This window comes from Leopardus geoffroyi, chromosome B3 (assembly GCF_018350155.1).
Source record: "Leopardus geoffroyi isolate Oge1 chromosome B3, O.geoffroyi_Oge1_pat1.0, whole genome shotgun sequence".
Taxonomy (NCBI): Eukaryota; Metazoa; Chordata; class Mammalia; order Carnivora; family Felidae; genus Leopardus; species Leopardus geoffroyi.
The window spans coordinates 86,549,839-86,573,501 of NC_059337.1; the positions used below are offsets into that span (position 1 = coordinate 86,549,839).

A 23,663-nucleotide genomic window follows, 5' to 3' on the forward strand; every position below is an offset into this window, starting at 1 on the left:
GCTGATTTTCCTTAAGTTCTCATCATTGGCTTCTATTCTTTCACGTGAAACTTATGCAATTACTTGAAGCTGAAGATACAGACTAGAAGCCTCCTCTGTAAAACTTCAGTACATACTGACCTGTCCTGGGCATAGCTTTCATCATATAAAACAAAGTTGCCATTGGTAACAATACTTTTACATATTAGCTATAGCTACAAGCTCCAGTCCAATCTTTAGATGTATACTGCCCAAGCAAGTGTAAGTGTATCAATATCTTTGGTTTTTGAAATGCAAGTATCACAAACCATCTTTTAATATAAGACAGACATATTTTGTTATGAAAAACATCTATTGCCTATCTTATAATGTGTCTAACTTCTCTGGAAAATAAATCTCCCCCGAAATCCCCATGCCCACTGTGGCCCCACCCATCCACATGGGCACTGGCTACTATTTATTGCTGCAGAGGTGGGCCCTTATCCAAAACTGGGTCATCTTGAGTCTTTCCCCCAGGATTTTACATGAGAAATGGAAAAAAAAAAAAAAAAAAAAAGCAAGTTAGTCTCTCACTATCTCTATAGAAGTGAAGAGAATGTAAATTCAAGAGCTGTTAGGAACCACATTCTGTCATGTGGATGGCAGAGCAGAAAAATAGCAGTCAATTGTAAGAAAAAAAGACACTCAGTTAAGTGTCCAATTTTGGCTCAAGTCATGATCTCGCAGTTTGTTGAGTTCAAGCCTCACGTCAGGCTCTGTGCTGACAGCTCAGAGCCTGGAGCCTGCTTCAGATTCTGTCTCTCCCCCTCTCTCTGCCCCTCTCCCTCATACGCTCTGTCTTTCTCTCTCTCAAAAATAAATAAACATTAAGAAAAAATTTTTTTAATAAAAAAGTCTGAAGGTACCACAAGAGCACAGGGAAATACCTCCACAGTATGGCACACTGACAACCTTGAACATCTCCACATAACCTGTGGACACGGCTAGGCCACAGACTGATTCGAGTCTTGGCAGAATGCCCGATGATTTCTTCTGGTCTAAGGGAAGATAAGCAGCCTGGTGAGGAAGAGCAGAGAAGCTGTTTCTCCTGTTATCTTAGGGAAGACTACCATGAGGCCACTTCTCATGTATCTCCCTAGTTTCAGTTGAACTCAAGACCTTCCACCTCATTCCCACTTGGGGGAAGCTGCAGCCTTCAGTGTAAGTCAATAAAACTGCTTGGCTGTGGTTCTGAGGCACCTCCTCGACAGTAGAGTGACCCGCTGCTCATACCATCTACCAACTGGCATCTTCAGTTTGGTGTTGCCCATGGAATAAGGGACACAGGGAACTGACACCACCACATCACCTGCTTTTCCTGTCTAAGTAATTAGCTATCTGAACCCATTTGGGCATGTTTACTCCTTACCAGGCAAATCTATGGAAATATGGCAAGCCATCCTAGCAGCTGTATTAGTATTACTGGTGACCCTACTATTCGCCACGAACCTGCTGCCTTGGAAATGTTTAACCATTTGACAACGTGAGGAAAGGTAAAGGCTGACTTCCTGAATTCTCCTCAGTGCTCTAGCTCCTGGTTCCAGTCTCTTCCAGGAATGCATCCAGAACTTGAATTCCAAGAGATTCCCTGGTATTTCTGCAATAAACTTCCCCAGCTTTTTTCCCCTTAAGAAAGCCAAAATGTATTTTTAACCTTTACCCCAAAAGGTCATATAATACACACACAGAGGTGCCGCATTTGATGACATTATCAGTAATGAGAACTTTAGCGCTAGAGATTCAAACGCATTTTCTATATTTATTAAAATTCCACATCTCTTGTACATTAATTTCTCTTTGGCCCTTTACCTAGTATATGTAATATGATGAATCTGCATTTATTAAAAACCAGTAAATATAAAGTTTTATGAAAATATTATTGCCTAAGTAGAAAACACAATCTCCTTTCACTATGATGAAAGTGTACATTACTTTCAACATTTATCAGTGATTCCATAGTACTAAATCTATAAATCAACCACACTATGTTTAATTTACCTTACACGTATACTAATTTTCATTCATATTAGTTACAACTATAAGAATATGATGGAATCACACATTTGTGCCAAATATTTATCAACCAACAAAAACATGTAAGTAGGTTACAGTTTGACCCTTGAGTTTAGCTGTGTCTAAGATCTAGTATGATCATCTAAGCCAATACAGAGATGCTTCTGAATCATTAATTAGAGATTAGGATGTTCACCAATTTGCCTTACTCTCCCATTCGGACAGCTAAGTTTTCTTTGATCAGGGTCATGGACTCTGAAATCAACCCAGTCAGGGAGAGCTGGCAGTCTGGGATATTATGGAATTTGACCCGGTGACTAAATTGGTGAAAATTCATCGTCACTTCTGGGAAACAACTAAAAAAGCAGACAGTGTGGCCACTGACATCATAATTATGGATGGACAAAGCATAATCACATATAAGAGATGAATGCCTTGATGGTCATATTAATGAAATATCATCCTTATAAACTGTACAGACCATGATTGATACATGTGGTTGCTTGTGGTACTCCTGAGATGCAAATAGTTCACGACATAATGATAACTAGTCATAATTTGTAATAGGCCTTTATAAAAAGTCCAAGTGTATTTGAAAATAAATTTTCCTAGTTGACGTTAAACATTAGACATCTAGTCACTCTCTCCATATGATTTACTAGAGTTACCATAGTATAACGTCTTAAGAGAATATCTACACTTACAAAAATGTTTTATGGTGCTGAGTGAATTGTAGTAATTTATAAATTACTTTATAAATATAAAATAAAAATGTGTCACAGCTATGAAAACTTAAATTTTCAATCAACTCATGATTTATATTTTAAAGTATCTTTAAAACACATCCACACAACATAATCTCATGGGTTCTTATTTTCTCTAGCCACACTTAGTAATTATTTCCATGATTAGTTACAACAAATTTTTTCTAGTGTTTTCCCACAACGTGACTCTCCATAAATTGTGAACCCCTTATATCAAAGGTGTTTATGTGTGTTAACATACGCATTTAATTTTAATATGCCTATTTAAGGCACGAATAGCCCCCAGCAAGCACTCTCTGCACTAAGACGACCTGTGGAGTGCTGAGGTACACACTCTAATGATGGAGGCAGAAGTTATGTAAGATCTGAGTTAGCCCAGAAGAAAGAGGCTGCAAATGATAGCAGAGCTAAGGCTGACGCAAGCTGGATCGCTTCATGTAAAATAACCAGCTAGGAATCAAGGCCTCCTCCAAGTTGCAGGCCTTGGGGCTGCCTAGCTTGCATTTCAGGCTGAGGGCGCAGAAGGCGGGGCAGCCGAGAGCGGCGGCGCGGCGTGGCGCGGCGGCGACTTGACCTGGGGCACCGGCCTCCCACCGCCGACTCCCGGCTTCCTTTGCTCCGGCCCTCGGCGGGCTCAGGCGTTGCGCTTGGAGCGCTGCATTTAGACGGGAAACTTCGGATGCCAGGATTGTCTGAGAAAAGTTTTCCGACACGCTAAAGGAAAAACGACTGGCCCCTAGCGGGGCGGCCTTACCAGCGGAACCACCGGCCAGGATCTGGCGAGAAGCCTCTTTCACGAAGCCGACCTCGGGCTTGGCGGACATCTTCGAAAGCCCAGGACGACGGAGTGGGCCGAGATGAGTGGGCGAGCTCGCCGGCCTCGCTACCGACCTGCACAGCTTCTCCCGATCGAGAGAGCCGGGGCTGGGCAGTTCCTTGCGCCGAGTGAGGCTGCAATCCGGCGACTGCTCGGAGGTGGAGGCTCAGGGCGCACACTCGCCGCCGCGTGATGTGCCGCGGGTCCGAACCTGCCCGCTGCACCCTTTCAGGGGCGCTCTCTCGGCGCTGCTAGGCTTCCTGGGTTCCGAGAAGGACCTCGGGGGGGAAAAGACTCGCGGACGGGGTCGGGCTGGCTGCCGCGGTGAGGCGGGTTTGGTCTCCTAGATTGGCGCCCACGCGCTTCCCTATCGGGAGCCGCCTGCGGTTTGTCAAGCTGGACGTGCTGCCTCTGATAACGCAAGTAAAGGAGCGTCTCCGGCCTAGCGGCCCGGGCTGGGGCGACCCTTGCCCTCCCGGCAAGCAGGCGCACTGGGAGGTCCTAAAGAACGGACAGGTGGATAAGTTCTTTGGAGTTAGTTGTCCTGAAATTGTGGGCAGTGGAAACGAGAAAGCAAATCCCATTTGCAGTTACCTTGCAATTAGGTTAATGTAGTACTTCACAAAGAAATGGTTTTGGCTTAAGGGAATTTATCACAACTCATCAACCTGAGTTTTATTTACTGAAAAACCAAAATGAAGAAGAGGGATTACTGCAGAGAAGTGTCATAGGTACCCTAGGTCAGTGATTCTCAAAGTATGAACTTAGCATCCAAGAACAGAAGCACGATGTGAGAGTTTGCAAGAAAGGCAAATTCATGGCCCCACCCATATCTACTGAATCAGAATCCCTGGGTAAAGGGCTCAGAAACCTAAGTTTTAGTAAGTTCTCCAGTGATTTCTTAAGAGCGTTAAAGTTTGTGAACCACGAACCTAAATGATCAAGGAACATTAAGGAACTATCAGTATATTCTCTCTATAAAACACTTAATTGTTCACACTAAGCCCTTTAGGATATTTGGCAAAACATAAATGCTAATTTATACTGTTTTTAAACCACAAGTTACAAATGCTATGTAGAAGAGACACAATATAATGAAATTTCAGAAAAATACCTGCCACACCTCTAACGGGTGTGATGATACCAGTAAAAGGTATTTGGAGAGGATTTGGAGCCCCTATTGTCATATTAGTTCTTAAACACACTATTTAATACTAAATATATTCACTTTGAACCATATGAAATTGCCAATTATGAAAAAGCCAGGAACAGTGGAGTATCAGCAATATAATATGATTAAAACTTATTGTATATGATTTCCACTTAAATATGCAAAATACAATAATTAGTTTCATGTTTTGTTTTTATTTCTTAGGCAGAGCTATTAAAAGCTGGTAATAATGGTATCTGACTGGCAAAACTGTTGAAAGTAAGGAATTGGGGAGTTTGCTGCTTGTGGATCAGATACGCAAAAATAAATTTTCTCATATTTGGTCAAATACTTGATTAAAATTACCAAGTTTGAAATGTTTGCCATGAAATAGTTTTCAGAAATTTTTGCTATTTAGATAAAAGCTTTTGAGCAATGTTTCAGTCTTTTACAAAGTAAATATGAAGTATTAAGTGCAATATAGAATCACGTATTCAACAAATATTGAGAACCTGTTATTATACTAAGCACTAAAATCAGAATTTCAGAGTTCATAGGAAATATTTCCCTCATCGTCCAGTGAGGACACTGAGTTTCCCAGGATCACACCACAAGTTAATAATGTCTCTGGGATTTGGTTCCAGAATTCCCTCTTCTAATAGCAACAGGATTGTAGATTTCAATATTAGCCGCAGGCCAAACTACATTCTGTCACACAGAAAACCAAAATAATTAAATGCCCCCAAATTAATTTATTTCTTCATATATATAAGTGGAGATTATTTTAAGTTAAAAACAATGTCACAACTATTAAACCCCAAGGCACACACTGAACAAAATTCTAGATTCGTTCACTGAGAGCTTAACTAAGTATCAGCACTTTCCTACGTACTGGCAATGTAACAGTTAAAATTCCTAGTGGAGCATATAATCTAATGGAGGAGATACTACCATATTGCAATATAAGTAAAACTTTTGCCTTCCTTAGATACTCCTTGATACTCCCAGATCAAGATTTAAAGATAGCCTTTTTTTTTTTTTTTCTTCAGTTGGATCAGTGTAAAGATAGCCTTCACCAATTCCATGAGGTCCTTAATCTCTGAATATCTTATCCAGAGGAGGTAGGTGCTGGTTTATGGTCTCACTAAGACCTCAGTCTCTTAACACCTGTATGGATTCAGTGAGAAGACCCTCCTAGACATAGTTCCAAATACTCTGTTAGAAAGTTACTACCAATTATTAACCTCTTTGGGCTAGAGCAGATTTTTTTGGGTAAAATAAGCAAAGCCTGCCATCACATCTGATTTCTAGTCCTACACCTCTAGAATAGTTGCGGAGATAAGATCTAGGTATAAGAATATTCTGAAGCCAGGACTCAGCCAGTGTTAATCTAGAATCAACAAATACCCACTGTGCTAAGAGCTCTGATTATGGGATGTATCTCTTACCTGCAGCCAAATTTGCCTGTAGCTAATATTGGAATTCTGGGAGGTTTAGCACTGAAGGGGGGAAAAAAAAGGAAAATTTACTTGACCTACTGTTTCAGATTTCCTTTCTATCATTAGATAGATTACTCTTTCTATTATTATTTTTATATAATACTGTAATGCCCTGATATCAGAGCAAAACTGCTAAAGTGTCAAGCTTATATTTTTAAATGATTATTTAAATTAAATTATTTTAAAATGATTATTTGGTTGAGAACTACATAATTAGAATGGCTAGAAACTTAACTGCCAGGTACCCTAAAATACTCACTGAACATAAATATCTAATAATGTCTTCAGTGTCTTGTTGGAATAAAGTTTTTGTATTGGGCCATTGGATCAGCTACTGTTCAAGACCAAAACAATAGTGGCTTAAATAAGATAGAAATTTATTTTCCCTCATGTAAGCCATGAATAAGGTTCTGGCCAGCAGAAAGAAGAGAAAGACAAGAAGCATAAAAAAAGACCTGGAAATTATACAGATCTCATTGGTCAGAACTTGGCCACATGGAGTATACCTAGGTACGAGTGAGGTTGGGAAAAATAGTATTTTGCTGTGTGGCAATGAGTCTAGGTGGGAAAAAAAACATTATGGAAGGAGGGGAGAATATATTGGAAAATAAACAGCATTGTTTACTACTTTGGGGAAAAGTTTAGGAATAAAGAGCTATATTTTATTTTTATTTATTTATTTTTTAAATATGAAATTTATTGTCAAATTGGTTTCCATACAACACCCAGTGCTCATTCCAACAGGTGGCCTCCTCAATAGCCATCACCCACCCTCCCCTCCCTCCCACCCCCCATCAACCCTCAGTTTGTTCTCAGTTTTTAAGAGTCTCTCATGTTTTGGCTCTCTCTCTCTCTAACCTGTTTTTTTTTTTTTTTTTTTTTTTTTCCTTCCTCTCCCCTATGGTCTTCTGTTAAGTTTCTCAAGATCCACATAAGAGTGAAAACATATGGTACCTGTCTTTCTATGACTTATTTCACTTAGCATAACACTCTCCAGTTCCATCCACATTGCTACAAAAGGCAATATTTCATTCTTTCTCATTGCCACGTAGTATTCCATTGTGTGTGTAAACCACAATTTCTTTATCCATTCATCGAAGAGCTATATTTTAAAATGACAGTATTTGCACATTTTGAAAAAATTTGTTTTCCTCAAACTTAAAGTTAACTTCATTAGTGTGTCACTAGAAAATACAGTATAACCCCATGGTATTCCAACTATGACTGGACCCACATCTCAAAATACCATTTACTAAGAGATACATAGCCTCTGTAGGCCCATAGACTCTTTTATTTAGGTGTCAAAACACAGACCCACAAATGCAGAATTTGGCATACATCCATGTAATAGAGTACTCCCAAGTCCATCCATGGAATAGGGTAGAAAGTTGGGAGAGATTATAACTCTTGAACTATTCAAAAAGACCCATTATTTCATAATATTCTTATACAGAAGTATTAGAAGTATTGAAGAAATGCTATTTACAAGTGAAAGACTCATGCTTTAAAATTTGTGGGTCTATCATTGCTCTAAGCTCTTAATGGCTTATAACTTACAAATACCAAGGCATCATGTTATTATTTAGGACAGATCTTAGGTTCTGGTACATTAGATTTTCCCATTATCTAACAGAACATTTCTAAATTCCAAGGGACTTTACTGGACAGTGTGAACAAAATAATTACTTGGGAAACTTTTTGAAATATTTTATTGTGATACGACAGGAATAACACTTAGAGGTCATATATATATCAGAGTTCTGTTATTTGGGACATCGCTCGGAATCTAGAAGTTAAGACTTCTGTGTGGTCAACGTGCAGAAATCTATGCATTTTGCTCCTGGGAGAGCTTCCCCGGCCTTCAATCAAAACTAATTTTAGACTCAATTCTAAAAAGGTTGGTAGAGTAGATGTCTAAAATCTTGGTTCATGGAAGATTAGACACTCAGTTAAGTGTCTTACTTCGGCTCAGGTCATGATCTCATGGTCCGTGAGTTCAAGCCCTGCTCAGGCTCTCCACTGACAAGCCTACTTGGGATTCTCTCTCTCCCCCCTCTCTCTCTGCCCCTCCCTCCGGTGCTTTCTTTCTCAAATAAATAAACCTAAAAATAAAAAACAAAACAGATTAAAAGAGAATTGGGGAGGGGGAAATCTGGAAGATTCTGGAAAAGTGGAGAGAACCTGCAACTCACCTGCCATATTCAGCCTGCCCAGCAAATTGTAATAATGACAATCTTCATTTAATGCTTATGCCAGGCAATGGGCTGAGCATTTTGTAACCCATTATCTTGTTCACAATATTTCTGTGACAGATATTCTTATCCTCATTTTACACTGGCATACAGATTAAGTAACTTGCCTGAAATCACACTGAGTATTTGAGGTATTCTTTGAACCTAAGTATATATAATTTAGGAGGCCTCTCTCTGAATCACTAGCTGTGTTGTTTTTATGTTCTAATTTTAATTTCAACTTTTCTATACATAAAAAAAATGAAACGTGAAATTATTCACAGTAAATAGCTTGTGGTATCCTAGACTTTGGCAAACAAATTAGAAAAGCACAACTTCAGTGTCACAAATTACCTATGTATGAAAGGTATGAATTTTCTGTTTATTAAGTCAGGGTTTCTCAACAATGGCACCATTAACATTTTGGGCCAGATAATTCTTTGTTGTGGGAGGCTGTCCTGTGCAATGCAAGATATTTAACAGCATCCCTACCCTCTACCCATTAGCTGCTGGTAGCAACTCCATCCCAAGTTGTGACAAACAGAAATGTCTCCAGACATTCCTAAATGTTCTCTGCAGGGCAAAAGTGCCCTTAAGTGAGAGAATCACTAGTTTAAGTAAAAGAGCTCATATGATACTGAAGCCTATATTAACTTTCTAGAATCATAGAATAATAGACCTGGAAGAGACTTTAATCACTTCCTTATTTGACAGTTTAGGAAACTGAGGTGGGAAGAGATTGAGGACCTCACCTATGTCACCAAACTACTTAGTGGAAGAGTTGGGTGGGAAAGCCAGACATTTCCTGCTCTCAGAATTGGTAATCTAGGCACTTATGGATGTGACATTTCTTATAAACTGAATTCAATACTGTGGTTACAGTAGCTAGAGTTATCTTTTTAAAGCATAGTTCAGATATTACCTGTTCTAAGCCATCTAGTGGCCTCCTGTCATCCTTGGAATAGAATCTAAAGTCCCAGCCATAAGCCCAAAAGGTGCCCAATATGGCTCTCACTACCTTTCCAGACTCATTTCCTAACACCCTTCTCTTTCACCCTGTTCTCATCACACTGATTTTCTTGGTATTCCTTTGAACACTTTCAAGCATGCTCCCATTTTTTTTGCATTTGCTTTTCCCTGTGCCAGGAATGTTCTTTTCCTAGACATTCCCATGACTTGCTTCCTTCCTTTAGGCATCTCCACAAAAGCTACTTTAACAGATAACTTTACATGTCTAAAATTGAACTTCTCCTCAACTTTTTCACTCTTTATGTAGCCTGATTTTTCTCCATTACATTTTCAACACCTACATATATTCTGTATTTATTTGTTTATTCCTAGTCTTTACCTCTTTTTGAATGTCAAGTCCATGCAAGAGTGACTGAAATACTGTCTAGAACATAGTAGGCATTTAATAAATATTAATTTAGTTAATGACTCACATTTGACCCAGAAGAATATCTCATACCCTTTGAGTAATCACTCCTCTTTTATCCTTCTCCGATCTCCTGGCAACTGCTAATATACTTACTGTCTCTATGGACTTAAAAAGGAATTATACAATATGTAACCTTTCGTGCTTAAATTCTTTCACTTAGTATCATGTTTTAGAAATACTCACTGCTGGTCGTTGAGCTCTGTGCTGACAGCTCAGAGCCTGCAGCCTGCTTTGGATTCTGTGTCTCCCTCTCTCTCTGCCCCTGTCCTCCTCATACTCTGTCTCTCTCTCTCGAAAATAAATAAACATAAAAAAATTTTTTTAAAAAGAAATACACCCACTTTGTAGGATGTATCAGTACTTTATTCATTTTTATAGTTGAGTAATAATTCCGTTTTATGTTCCACAATTTGTTTATTCATTTATTTTTGGATTGTTGGATTGTTTCCACCTTTAGGCTATTAAGAATAATGCTGCTATAAACATTTGTGTACAAATTTTTGTGTGGCCATATATTTTTCATTTTCCTTGAGTATATACATAAGAATGGGATTATTGCAACTACCAACTATTTTCCACAGGGGCTATACTATTTTACATATCCAAAGAAATATGCAAGTCTTCCTACTTCTCCACATTCCTCCCAAAGCATATTTTCCTTTAGTTTTATTTATGTATTTATTTATTTATTTATTTATTTATTTATTTATTTATTTATTTTTTATTATAGCCATCCTAGTCTGCGTGAGGAGGTGGTATCACATTGTGGCTTTAATTTGCATTTCCTCAGTGGCCAATGAAGTTGGCCATCTTTTGACATGCTTGTTAGCCATTTGTATATCTTCTTTGGAGAAATATCTATTCAAGTCCACTGATTATTTTTTTATTGGACTATCTTTGTTATTGAGTTGTAAGAGTTCTTTATAAACAGTAAAACCTCAGATTTTGAGTAACTTGTTCTGTGAGTGTTCTGCAAGATGAGCAAACACGTACAATAAATTTTAACTTGATAAACAAGCAATGTCTTGCAATATGAGTAGTATGTGATGCCAAATGTCACATGATCAAAATTGAGCCAATAGTTCTTTGTGTCTCTCTCACTGCGGGATTATGGGTGATCATCTCTCATGCTCGGATGCTTGGTCTCAAGCCACTATGTTTGGCAGAAATCAGTGATTTTTCAGAACATTGGAAGGTGCCTACAACTGGCACTAGTGTATTTTTTGCCACTTCAAAGCACCTATGGACAGTCCTTTGCTTTTCCATGTAAGAGTAAGGTTAGGAATGCTTTGCTTCATTCTAGGTCAGGCTGCCTGCAGATATAGACCCTTTCCTCTGCTGCCTTATTGCCAGTTACATTAAATACAGTATTTGACAAGAGTTTTTTTTTTTTTAATTTTTTAACATTTTATTTATTTTCAAGAGACAGAGAGAGACAGACAGAGGGCAAGTGAGGGAGGGGCAGAGAGAGAGGGAGACACAGAATCCAAAGCACGCTCCAGGCTCTGAGCTATCAGCACAGAGCCTAACATGGGCTTGAACTTACAAACCATGAGATCATGACCTGAGCTGACGTCAGATGACACCCAGGTGCCCCGACAAGAGTTTATTAATACTGTACTGTAGTCAACATACGTGCGAGCATGTACAATGGCCCCCATGCAGGAAAATATTCCATGGAGCCAAAAGAGAGTAGTGATTCTGTTAGTGTTAGTGAAAGTTGTCCTACACAACAACCCTCCTCTCTCTTGTCTCCCTCACACCAGCCACGAAGGTTTTCAAAGGTAAGTGCAGGTTAGTTTGTTTATTTTTCTTCATATTTTATAGTTTCTTTATTATTTTGTATATTACAGTATTATAATCATTTTTAAATGAATATTTTAGGTTGTGGAGTCAATCATCTGAGTTTCCATTATTTCTTATGGGGAAATTCATTTTGATATACAAGTGCTTTGGATTATAAGCATGTTTCTGGAATGAATTATGCTCACAAACCAAGGTTTTACTGTATTCTGTATGTTAAACTCTTAGATACATGATTTGCCCATGTTTCTCTGACTCTGTAAGTTGTCTTTACATTCTTTTTTTTTTTTTTTTTTAATTTTTTTTTCAACGTTTATTTATTTTTTTGGGACAGTGAGAGACAGAGCATGAACAGGGGAGGGGCAGAGAGAGGGAGACACAGAATCGGAAACAGGCTCCAGGCTCTGAGCCATCAGCCCAGAGCCCGACGCGGGGCTCGAACTCCCAGACCGCGAGATCGTGACCTGGCTGAAGTCGGACGCTTAACCGACTGCGCCACCCAGGCGCCCCTACATTCTTGATAATATTCTTTGATGCCCAAAAGTTTTTAATTTTGGTGAAATCCAACTTATGTATTTGTTCTTTTGTTGCTTATGTTTTTGGTGTCAAAGAATTCACTGCCAAACTCAAGGTAATAAAGATTTAATCCTAAATTTTCTCATAATAGTATTATAGTTTTAACTATTTATTTATGTTGTTGGTTAATTCTGAGTTAATTTTTGTGCAAGCATACCACTGAGATATCACACGTGCGTTCACTTCCAGACCATGCAGTAAATCAAATGTCACAATAGACTCAAATGAATTTTTTGGTTACCCAGTGTATATAAAAGTTACATTTACATTACACTGTAGTCTATTAAGTCTAAAAAAACAATGTACATAATTTCACTTAAAAATATTTTATTTCTAAAAATGCTATCATGTGCACTTTTAGCAGGTCATAACCTTTTTGTTGGTGGAGGGTCCTGCCTCAAAGTTGATGCTGCTGATTGATCAGGGTGGTGGTTGCTGAAGTTGAATGGCTGTGACAATTTCTTAAAATAAGACCTTTGCCACATCCATTGACTCTTCCTTTCATAAATCATATTTCCGTAGCATGCGATGTTCTTTAATAGCATTTTACCCACAATAGATCTTTCAAGATTGGAGTTTCAATTGTCTCAAACCCTGCCACTGCTTTATCAACTAAGTTTATGTCATATTCTAAATCCTTTGTTTTCATTTCAACGATCCTCACAGCAGGTTCATTAGGAGTAGATTCCATCTCAAGAACCCACTTTTTTTGTGTGCCTAAGAAGTAACTCACCTGTTAAAGTTTGATTATGAGGTCAAAGCAAGGCAGTCATATCTTTAGGCTCCACCTGTAATTCATTTTTCTTGCTATTTCCACCACTTCTGTGGCTGTTTCCACCACTGAGGTCTTAAATCCTTGAAAGTCATCATTGAGAGTTGGAATCAAATTCTTCCAAGCTCCTGTTAACGTTGATATTTCAATTTCTTCCCATGAGTCACAAATATTATTAATGACATCTAGAATGGTGAATCCTTTCCAGAAGGTTTTCAATTTGTTTTGCCTGGATCCATCAAAGGAATCACTCTCTATGGCTGCTACAGCCTTACAAAACATATTTCTTAAATAATAAGACTTGAAAGTCAAAAATACTCCTTGATCCATGGGCTGCAGAATGGATGTTGTGTTAGGCCTGAAAACAACATTAATCTCATCACACATCTCCATCAGAGCTCTTAGGTGATCAGGTGCATTGTCAATGAGCAGTGATATGTTGAAAGGAATTCTTTTTTCTGAGTAGTAGTTCTCAACAGTGGGCTTAAAATATTCAGTAAACCATGTTATAAACAGATTGTTATCATCCAGACTTTGTTGTTACCTTTATAAAGCACAGGCAGAGTAGATTTAGCATAGTTCTTAAGGGCCCTAGGAACTTTAGAATGATAAATGAGCATTGGCTTCAACTTAAAGTCACCAGATGCATTAGACTCTTATAAGAGAGTTAGCCTATTCTTTGAAGCTTTTGAAGCCAGGTATTGCCTTCTCCCTATCTATGAAAATCCTAGATGCCATCTTTTTCCAATAAAAGGCTTTTTCATCCACACTGAAAATCTGTTGTTTGGTGTATCCACCTTCATTAATTATCTAGATCTTCCAGATATCTGGCTGCTTCACCTTGCACTATTGTGTTCTTCTTTTTTTATACCTCAAGCTCTTCTTTGGCAGCTTCCTCATCTTTCTCAGCCTTCATAGAAATGAAGAGAGTTAGGGCCTTGTTCTGGATTAGGTTTTGGCTTAAGGGAATGTTGTGTCTGGTTGATCTATGCAGACCACTAAAATTTTCTCCCTAAGAGCAGTAAGACTGCTTTGCTTTCTTGTTCTTGCGCTCACTGGAGTAGAACTTTTAATTTCTTTCAAGAGCTTTTCTTTTGCATTCACAACTTGGCCATTTGGCACTAAGGCCTACCTTTCAGCTTCTGCTGGCTTTTCAATAAGCTTTCCTCACTCAGCTTAATCATTTCTAGCTTTTGAATTAAGGTGAGATCCCACCGCTGCCAGAAGTGCTTTGGGGCACCTGAGAGGCTCATTTGCTTAAGCATCTGACTTTGGCTCAGGTCATGATCTTGCAGGTTGTGATTCAAGCTCTGCATTGGGCTCTGTGCTTACAGCTTAGAGTCTAGAGCCTGCTTTGGATTCTGTGTCGCCCTCTTTCTCTGCCCATCCCCCACTTGCACTCTGTCTCTCTCTCGAAAAAATGAATAAACATTAAAAAAGATAATAAAGCATAATATTTTTAAAAATGGAAAAAAAAAGTGAGAGGTATAGGGCTCTTCCTTTTACTTGAACACTTAGAGGATCTTGTAGAATTATTAATTGGTTGTAATTTCAACATTGTTGTGTCTCAAGAAATAGACAGGCCTAGCAATAGGGCTAGAGATGGAAGAATGGCTCGTCAGTAGACTAGTCAGATACCACCAATAACATTTATCAATTAAGTTTGTTGTCTTATATAGGTATGGTTCATGGTGCCCCCAATAGTAACAACAAAGATTACTGATCACAGATCTCCACAACAAATAATGAAAATGTTTGAAATATTGCAAGAATTACCAAAATGTGACAGAGACACAAAGTGAGTAAATGCTGATGGAAAAATGGCGCTGCTATACTTACTTGATGTAGAGTTGCCACAAACCTTCAATTGGTAAAAAACACACTATGTGAAATGCAATAAAGCAAAGTGCAACAAAATGAGGTATGCCTGCATATGGAGGGAAGTTGGCATCCAGATTCATTCTTTTGCTTATGGGTATCCAGATATCTCAGCACCATCCGTTGAAGAGACTATTTTTCCCCCATTGAATGGTCTTGGTATCCTTGTCAAAAATCAATTGGCCATAGATATTTGGGTTTCTTGGGCTCTGTATTCTTTCCATTGATCTATATATCTAGCCTTATGTTTGTACCTCACTATTTTGGTTAATGTAGCTTTGTAGTAAGTTTTGAAATCAGAACACATACATGCATCTTCCAGCTTTTCATTTTTCAATAGTGTCTTGACTATTTGGGCCCCTTGCAATTTTCTGTGAACTTGAAGATTAGTTTACCAATTTATTCAAGAAAGGCCATTAGGATTTCTGTAGGGATTGGACTGAATCTGTAGATCACTTTGGACTGAATCTGTAGAGTAGTGCAATTCAGTTGTGCCATCTTTTAATCTGTAATCATAGAACACCTTTCCACTTACGTCTTTAATTTCTTTCAGCATTGTTTTGTAGCTTTTAGTGTACAAGTCTTTCACAAACTCTTTGGCTAAATTTATCACTCATATTTTATTCTTTTGGGTTCTGTAGTAAAGTATTTTATTTCCTTTTTGGATTATTTATTGCTGGTGTATAGAAACAATTGATTTTTGTCTATTGATCTTGTGTCTTCCAACTCTGATGAATTCATGTATTAATTTTTTTGTGGGTTCTTTGGTATTTTGTCTATGTAGAATCATGTCATTTGCAAATAGGGATAATTTTACTTCTTCCCTTCCAATTTAGATGCCTTTATTTTTCTTTCATAATTGCTCTCTCTAGGATTTCCAGTACAATGTGAATGGCAGTGATAATATTAGGCATCCTTGTCTTGTTCTTGACCTTAGGGGAAAAGCTTTCAGTCATTATCATTGAATGTTACATGTGGATTTTTCATGATTTTTTATCATGTTAAGGAAGTTCCCTTCAATTCCTATTTTTCTGAGTATTTTATCGTAAAAGGAAGTTGAATTTTGTCAAGTGCTTTTTCTATAATTTATTGAGATGATCATGTGGGCATTTTTCCTTTGTTATATTAATATGTTGTGTTATATAGATTGAGTTATATTGAACCACTCTTGTATTTCTGGGATAAATCCTTTTAATGTGATTTTGAGTCTGGCTTGCTAGTAATTGTTGAGAATTTTTGCATCATAAGGGGAACTGGTTGGGGATACTGGTCTGTAGTTTTCTTGTGATGGCATTAGTATAAGGGTATAAGGGCATAAGGGTAAAGCTGATTTCATGGAGTATATAGGGAAGCATTACTCTTCTTCTTCTTTTTTTGAGTAAAACTGTTAATTCTTCTTTTTGTGTAGAATTGCCCAGCAAAGCCATTTAGTCTTGGATTTGTTTTTATTTTAATTACTGATTCAGTCTCTTAGCTATAGGTCTGTTGAGATCTTTCTATTTCTTCTAGAGTAAGTTTTGGTAATGTGTGTTTCAGGAATGTGTGCATTTAATCTACATTATTTGTTGGCATACAAATGTTCATAATATTCTCTTATAATTATTTTAATTTATCTAAGGTCAGTAGTAATGGCACCACTTTCACTTCTAATTTATTTACATCTTTACTCTTTTCTTCACCAATCTAGTTGAAGTTATTAGAATTTTTAAGTATTCATTTGTCTCACTTGTAATCTTTATTATTTCCTTCCTTCTGCGGGTTTAGGTTTAGCTTGCTCTTCTTCTACTTCCTTACGGTATAAAGTTAAGTTTTTGTTTTGAGAGGTCTTCTTTTTAAATATAATCATCTACAGCTATGAATTCTCTCTTAGCACTGCTTTCACTGCATTCCATTACTTTTGGAATGTCATATTTTCATTTTCATGTTTCTCAAGGTAGTGTTGTGTGTTGAATTGTGTCCCTCCAAAAAGATGTAAAGTCTAATCTACAGCACCTCAGAATAAGACCTTATTTGGAAAGAGGGTCTTTGCATAATAATCAAATTATAGTGAGGTCATTAGGTGATCTTAATACAGTGTGATTATATCCTTATAAAAATGGGGAAATTTGGACACCGAGGCAGACATGCACAGAGGGAAGACATTATCAAGAGGCATGAAAATGCCACTTGATTATTATGGTCGGTAGAATGTTTTGAAATCAGGAATTGTATGGCCTCCACTTTGTTCTTTCTCAAGCTTGCTTTGACTATTCAGGGTGTTTTGTGGTTCCATATGAATTTTACAATTTTATTTCTGTATTTATACAAAAGATGCCTTGGGATTTTGATCAGGATTGCACTGAATCTGTAGATCACTTTGGGTACTATGTACATTTTAACAATATTGTCTTCCAATTCACAAGGACGATGTCTTTCCATTTGTATTTTCTCTTAGCAATATTTTATAGTTTTCAGTGTATAAGTCTTTCACCTCCTCAGTTTATTGCTAAGTATTTTATCCTTTTTGATGATATAGTAAATGAGATTTTAATTTCCTTTTCAGATTGGTAATCCTTAGTGTATCGAAATACAATTGATTTATATATATGTGAAATCTTGTTTTATTTCTCTAGATTACCCTGCCTAAATGCACATGGCATTCTCATGTACTTGTATACATAGTTTTTATTAATTACTCTATTTCCAGAACTGATTGCAATGCCTGGCACATTGCAGGAGGCTTAAGATATTTGTGGAGTTGAGAGCATTCATGATCTGACATTCTTTTGCTCCCTGTAAAAAAATAGGGGAGTTCATTTTCTTTTCCCTCTCATCCTTATTGAGATTTCTGCAAAAGCCCAACTTTTAAAAGTGATGGTCTTTGATAATTAGCTTGAGAACAGGAAAGAACGCTGTAATTGGTCTCTTTCATTTCTTATAGACTGGCAACTGTTAGCAGGATAGAGAATAAAGAAATGTGTATATGAGTAACAGTGGTGTGAAGAGGTTTGGGAAAAAAATAGCTATTGAGATCTGAAAAATTCAGGAAAAGAACATTAAAAAGTAACCTTGAGTAAGTTAGAGGAAGGACTAGGGAGAAAGACCTAATGTTTGATATCACTGGATACAAAGGTGGAAGAAAAAACAACTTACCAAAGGGAAAGAAAACATGGGGTTTTCTCTTTACCCTAGACTTTTAGCAGCCAGATAAGCTTTTAAAAACTAGGGTTAGGGGCGCCTGGGTGGCTCAGTCAGTTGAGCGTCCGACTTCAGCTCAGGTCATGATCTCGTGGTCCATGAGTTCGAGCCCGCGTCAGGCTCTGGGCTGATGGCTCAGAGCCTGGAGCCTGCTTCCGATTCTGTGTCTCCCTCTCTCTCTGCCCCTCCCCTGTTCATGCTCTGTCTCTCTCTGTCTCAAAAATAAATAAATGTTTAAAAAAAAATCAAAAAAAAAAAAAAAAAAAACTAGGGTTAATATACCTTTACCCAAAGAAAAATAGTCTAATCACTTTCTCTAAATTTAACTTGTAAACCCATTGTTTTGAATTTTCTCAATGTTGTGGTCACTCTCCCCCCTTGTTTCTTGTTATTTCTTAGCTAGGAAAAGCAACTTTCTCTTCTTTCTTTTACACATAATTTGGGGTGGCCTTAAACCTTTTCAGAAGTCATTCTTGATTGGAATGCCCTTCATACCTACTCTAACAAACTATACTACTTCTCTATTTTCTCTATATTTGTCTCATATATATGATGGTACTTTGTGTCAATAAATATCTATTTCAGACCTTGACTGAAGTAAAGAAAAATGTATTTCAAAGCTGAATCTGTAACAAACATCTTCAGACACTGTCCATTCATTACAATAAAATAGCCAATAGCTTATGAATATTATAACCTATTTTGTTTCAACCAACTTATATCCCATTTTTTATGTCTTATTTTTTCACTCCCCTTTTTTGCATTTAATAAAGTGTTGGGAAACTGTCCACACTTCCTATTATGCCAGTTCTCTGGGGGATGTGGTGTAAAAAACCATTACTATTGCTTATCAAACACCCAGAAGAGTTCCAGGCACATAGTATGTACTCAATAAATATTTGGTATCTGAAGCAGTTAAGGTGACATTTATAAAAGCAATACTGATACGGGGAACAAGAAAACCACATCTGAATTACTACCAGTTATTTAACAATGTCAGTCCTTTCTTGTTTAAACACAGAAGTACATGAATTGAGGACTTAATTCTTTAATTCCAGAAGGTTCAACACTGAGACTTAAAGAATCCATTAGTTGAACATAAGCATCCAGATCTCGTTCTAGTACTTCAGTCAAAAAGTTTACCACCCTCAAGTTTTAGTTTGTAAATATTCCCCGGTCAGGAGCTAGGTATTGCTTTTTGCTCACCCAACTGGAGTCCAACTTCAGCTCTTTTCATTCAACCATCACTTCACAATATGCCCCCCTCCCGGTGTCCTCTCATCCCAAACCACACACAAACCAACCAGAAAACCGCAATTCCTCCAACTTCTTGGACAGTGCAAGGCTGAAGTTGAGGCCACAAGACACGTTTTTAACCACAAGGTTTCCTCCTCTAGCCCGATTAGGTTTTGTCGGGGCAATATTTTGCTCTAATAGAACGCGCTCGTAGTCTCGGAGTGGACACCGTAGCGTCCAGGCGGCGCAGTCACCGGAAACTACTAAATCCGTCTTCTTCTCCAAACTCTTACAAGTACTTCCCAAGCTGGCACAGTCCTCCAGAAGCCACGCCCCGTGGTTTTAGCACCGCGGTTTGCGCATGCCCAGTGCTCGCCGCAAGCTCCCGCCGGGCGCCCGTTCCGCCTTGGTTCCCCGTGGCCCCGGCGCGCGGCGTGCGTCTGGCTTCCTCCCCCATCGGGCCCCGCCCGGTCGTTTGCGGGCGCGCGCACCTTCCCAGGCGGGCGGGCGGGCCTCAGGGTCGAGAGGCTCCCGAGCGAGCGTCGATTGGCTGATGTGGTGGCCACGCGTCGGGCCTCTGAAACTCGGGGCGAGCGCCCAGAGTCGGCTCGCCAGGCAGTGCCAGGCGCATCTCAGGTAAACAGGTAGGCTGGGAGGTTCGGGCGACCGGCGAAAAGGAGGGGGTGGGCTTAGATCCAGCCCTGGAATTTCCGGCCGCAGCCTCCTTGGAGCAGAAGGGGCGGCGCGGAGTCTGCACCCAGTGAATGTTGACCCCCTATGGCCGGCAGTGATAGGGCTCACGCGAAGGTCAGCGTCGTGGGGTCCTCAGGTCCTCTTTCTGGGCATAGTTTCGGCACCCTCTTGTTTCTTATTACAGAAGTTCAACAGCTGAGCATTTATTCAAGGGTGTAGATTTTTGTTTGTTTTTCCCTTAAGTGGCTGTTAGTTGGAGAGTTCAGGTCCTGGCTCAGCCCGTGACTCTGTCCTTGAGAGTGACTTAATCTTTGTGGATTTCAGTTCTCGCACTTACAAGTTTTAGCATAGAAGACGGTGCTTCTTTAGGCACTAGGAACGGAGCTGTAGAAAGGTACTGTTAGAAATTTTTAGGTTCACAGTGTGCCTGAGCCCAAATTTTTCTGGAAGGTGACACCACCCAACAGTATTTGTGAAGTATTTTAAGCTCCATGAATGGAAGTAACTAAACACAAGGTAGCAGCAGAATGGTAGAAAGAAAGAAAGAAAGAAGAAGAAAAAAAAAAAAAAAAAAGCTTTCCACAAGAGCAGGCTTTTTGAAAAGCTCCTTTGAACATTTTATGCAGATTAAATCACTGTGGAGATAGACAAAGGTAAACCAAAACAAAGGGCCAAACAAAACCACTTTTCAAGGCTCCCCCACCCTCCCGGTAACTTTAACATACTATCATAAGTTATTGGCTTTACAAAGTTTCACCTTGGCATCTAGTGTGGTACTAACCGAAAATGACAGGTGCATAATCATTTGGGTATCCTGTGCAATAGTATACGAAGAAAAATAACTAAGTTGACTTCTATATAACAGGAATTAAGAGATCTCATTGGTGAGAAGTAATGATGATAAGTCAGAAAAATGAAAGGGTGGACAGTCCTTTAAAGGAATAGATTTTATAAAAATCTTTTTAGTGTGTTAATTTTTAAGGTATAATACACACAGAGAAAACCGCATAAGTCAAAAGTGTACAGAGCGTACATATCCATGTGTCTAGTACCTAGATCAAGAAAGGACATTACTTGAATCTTAGAAACTCCACTTTGTGTGATTCCGTTCCAGAGGTAACCATTATGTCGATTTCTAAAGTCATCTATGAATTTACTTGTTAATTGGCTTTATATAAATGGAATCATGCAGTAAATAGTCCTTTGAGTCTCACTTTTGGTCAATATTGTATTTGTGAGATTTACACAAATTATGTAGCAGTAGTTCTTATGCTGTATAGTGTTCCATCCAGTTTTTGGCTATTATGAACATTTTTGTAAGTACAGTTGACCCTTGAACATGTGTTTAGACTGCAGGGGTCCACCCATGTGTGGATTTTTTTTTTGATAAATATAGTATACAACTGTAAATGTATATTCTCTTCCTTATGATTTTCTTAATGTTTTCTCTAGCTTTAGTGTAAGAATATAGTATATAGCGGCGCCTGGGTGGCTCAGTAGGTTAAGCGTCCGACTTCAGCTCAGGTCATGATCTCGCGGTCCGGTCCGTGAGTTTGAGCCTCGTGTCGGGCTCTGTGATGACACCTTGGAACCTGGAGCCTGCTTCTGTTTCTGTGTCTCCCTCGCTCTCTGCCCCTCCCCCATTTGCGTGCTCTCTCTCTGCCTTTCAAAAATGAATAAATGTTAAAAAACTTTTTAAAAAAGAACATAGTATATATAATACATGCACCAAATGTGTGTTAATAGACTATGTTATCGATTAGGCTTCCAGTCAACAGTGGGCTATTAGTAATTAAATTCTTAGGGAGTCAAAAGTTAAACTTGTATATTTGACTGTGTAGGGTTGGTGCTTCCAACCCTTGCAATATCCAAGGGTCGGCTGTATTTTGGTGAACCTATGTATACATTTCTGTTAGATATACACGTACCTGTTGGTGAAATGTCTATAGGGTATGCAGGTATGTATTTCTTGTGTATATTACCAAAAAAGTTGTTCGAATCAGTTGTTTCAACACTCCTACTTGGCATTGTTTGAGAATTCTGGCTCCTCCAAATGCTCGCGACACTTAGTGTTGTCTTTTCCATTTTTTCCATTCTGGTGGGTGTGTAGTGGTATCACGGTGTTTTTCTGTAATTTCCTTAATGACTAGTAATACTTAACACCTCTTCATATGTTATTGGCCATTTGGATATCCTCTATTGCAAGGGTCATCAAATTTTTTTGTTAGGGGCCAAATAGTAAATATAGGCAGTCCTTGCATTGTATAGATTCATTTAAAAATTTTTTTCGTAATGTTTTACTTATTTTTGAGACAGAGAGAGACAGAGCATGAGCAGGGGAGGGGCAGAGAGAGAGGGGGACACACAAACAGAAGCAGGCTCCAGGTTCCAAGGTGTCAGCACAGAGCCCAATGCGGGGCTCGAACTCACGAACGAACGGTGAGATCATGACCTGAGCTGAAGTCAGCCGCTTAACCTACTGAGCCACCCAGGCATCCCTGTAAAGATTCATTTAAAGCACTACCATATAAAGCTATGACTGCTTGCGTTTTAGGCTTTGCAGTCCATATACAATATACAGCTTCTATTTTATTTTCTTCCTTCTTTTCCTTCCTTCTCTTTTTCTTTTTTTTCTGTTTTGCCTGCCTGCTTGCTAGCTTGCCTTCCTTCCCTCTCTCCCTCCCTCTCTTCCTCCCCCCTTTCTTTGATTCTTGTTTCATAGACTGCCAACCTACTATGTTGGAAAATGACTGTTCAAAATGACAGTTCAATCTTTAGCCCATTGGTGGTGGTGAAATTATTAGTTGAGAGGGCTACATTGAAAAAAAAAACCTGAAAACTAACAGTATTAAGTATTGTGCGCTGTAGTGTTTTGAGGTTAAATAATAGTATTAAGTGGCATGTGCTATAGTGTTTTGGAGTTAAATTTTAAATCTCTAAGTATATTTTCTTTGCTTCTTACCAGTTTTACCTCAGGGCTAATTAGATAGCTGTTTCAGGCTTCCCTAAACTGTTCTTACTGCTCCTACTTTTTCCCAGCCTTTTTTATAACTGAGAAACAAAAGAGAGGTAAGAGGTGAGAAAAGACAGGAGATACAACCCCTTTTCTGATAGTGCATAAAATGCTAAGAAAGGGATGAATATCCAAACAGTTCTGGACACTTTGAGGAAAAAAAAAAGTACAAAAAGCATAAAATACTCTTTGCAGTACTTTCAGATACTGTCTTTTGAGCCATTCCATCATGGGATGGCATGATTAAAATTTTTATCTACCTGATTGAATATTCTCATAATGTGGAAAGTAATAACCAATGGCTTGGGCCATGAAACTCAGCTATTTCATCCCTGCCCATGATAGAGGTCCTCTCTTCTTTAAATGCCACATTGGACTGTCCAGTTCATCTTCTCTTACTTTGGGCCTCCTGCTTTTCACTCAGTACCAAAAAATATCAAAAAACTTTGGAAAATATCAAAAAAAATTTTTTTGACTATTATTTCTTTTTTTTTTTTTTTTTAATTTTTTTTTCAACGTTTATTTATTTTTGGGACAGAGAGAGACAGAGCATGAACGGGGGAGGGGCAGAGAGGGAGGGAGACA

The 23,663-nt window shown here is 38.5% G+C and overlaps 2 protein-coding genes across 7 annotated transcripts in view; one reads left to right on the forward strand and one right to left on the reverse strand.

The window, feature by feature from the left end:
* SLC25A21 (solute carrier family 25 member 21) overlaps positions 1–3,640 on the reverse strand; it is a 482,637-nt gene extending 478,997 nt beyond the window's left edge. For 3 of the 4 annotated variants that reach the window (XM_045450741.1, XM_045450742.1, XM_045450740.1), the window contains exon 1: positions 3,550–3,640. In XM_045450741.1, coding sequence (XP_045306697.1) covers positions 3,550–3,619 — 70 coding nt within the window. In that variant the 5' untranslated portion in view covers positions 3,620–3,640. The remainder of the gene's footprint in view (positions 1–3,549) is intronic. The other variant, XM_045450743.1, reaches the window with a different exon arrangement.
* Positions 3,641–4,023: 383 nt separating this feature from the next.
* Positions 4,024–23,663, forward strand: part of MIPOL1 (mirror-image polydactyly 1) — a 328,723-nt gene continuing 309,083 nt past the window's right edge. The window contains exon 1 of one of the 3 annotated variants that reach the window (XM_045450737.1): positions 4,024–4,128. The gene's annotated coding sequence lies outside the window, so the exon portion shown is untranslated. Of the gene's footprint in view, positions 4,129–19,733; positions 20,017–23,663 lie in introns of those variants that run through there. The other 2 variants (XM_045450735.1, XM_045450734.1) reach the window with 2 other exon arrangements.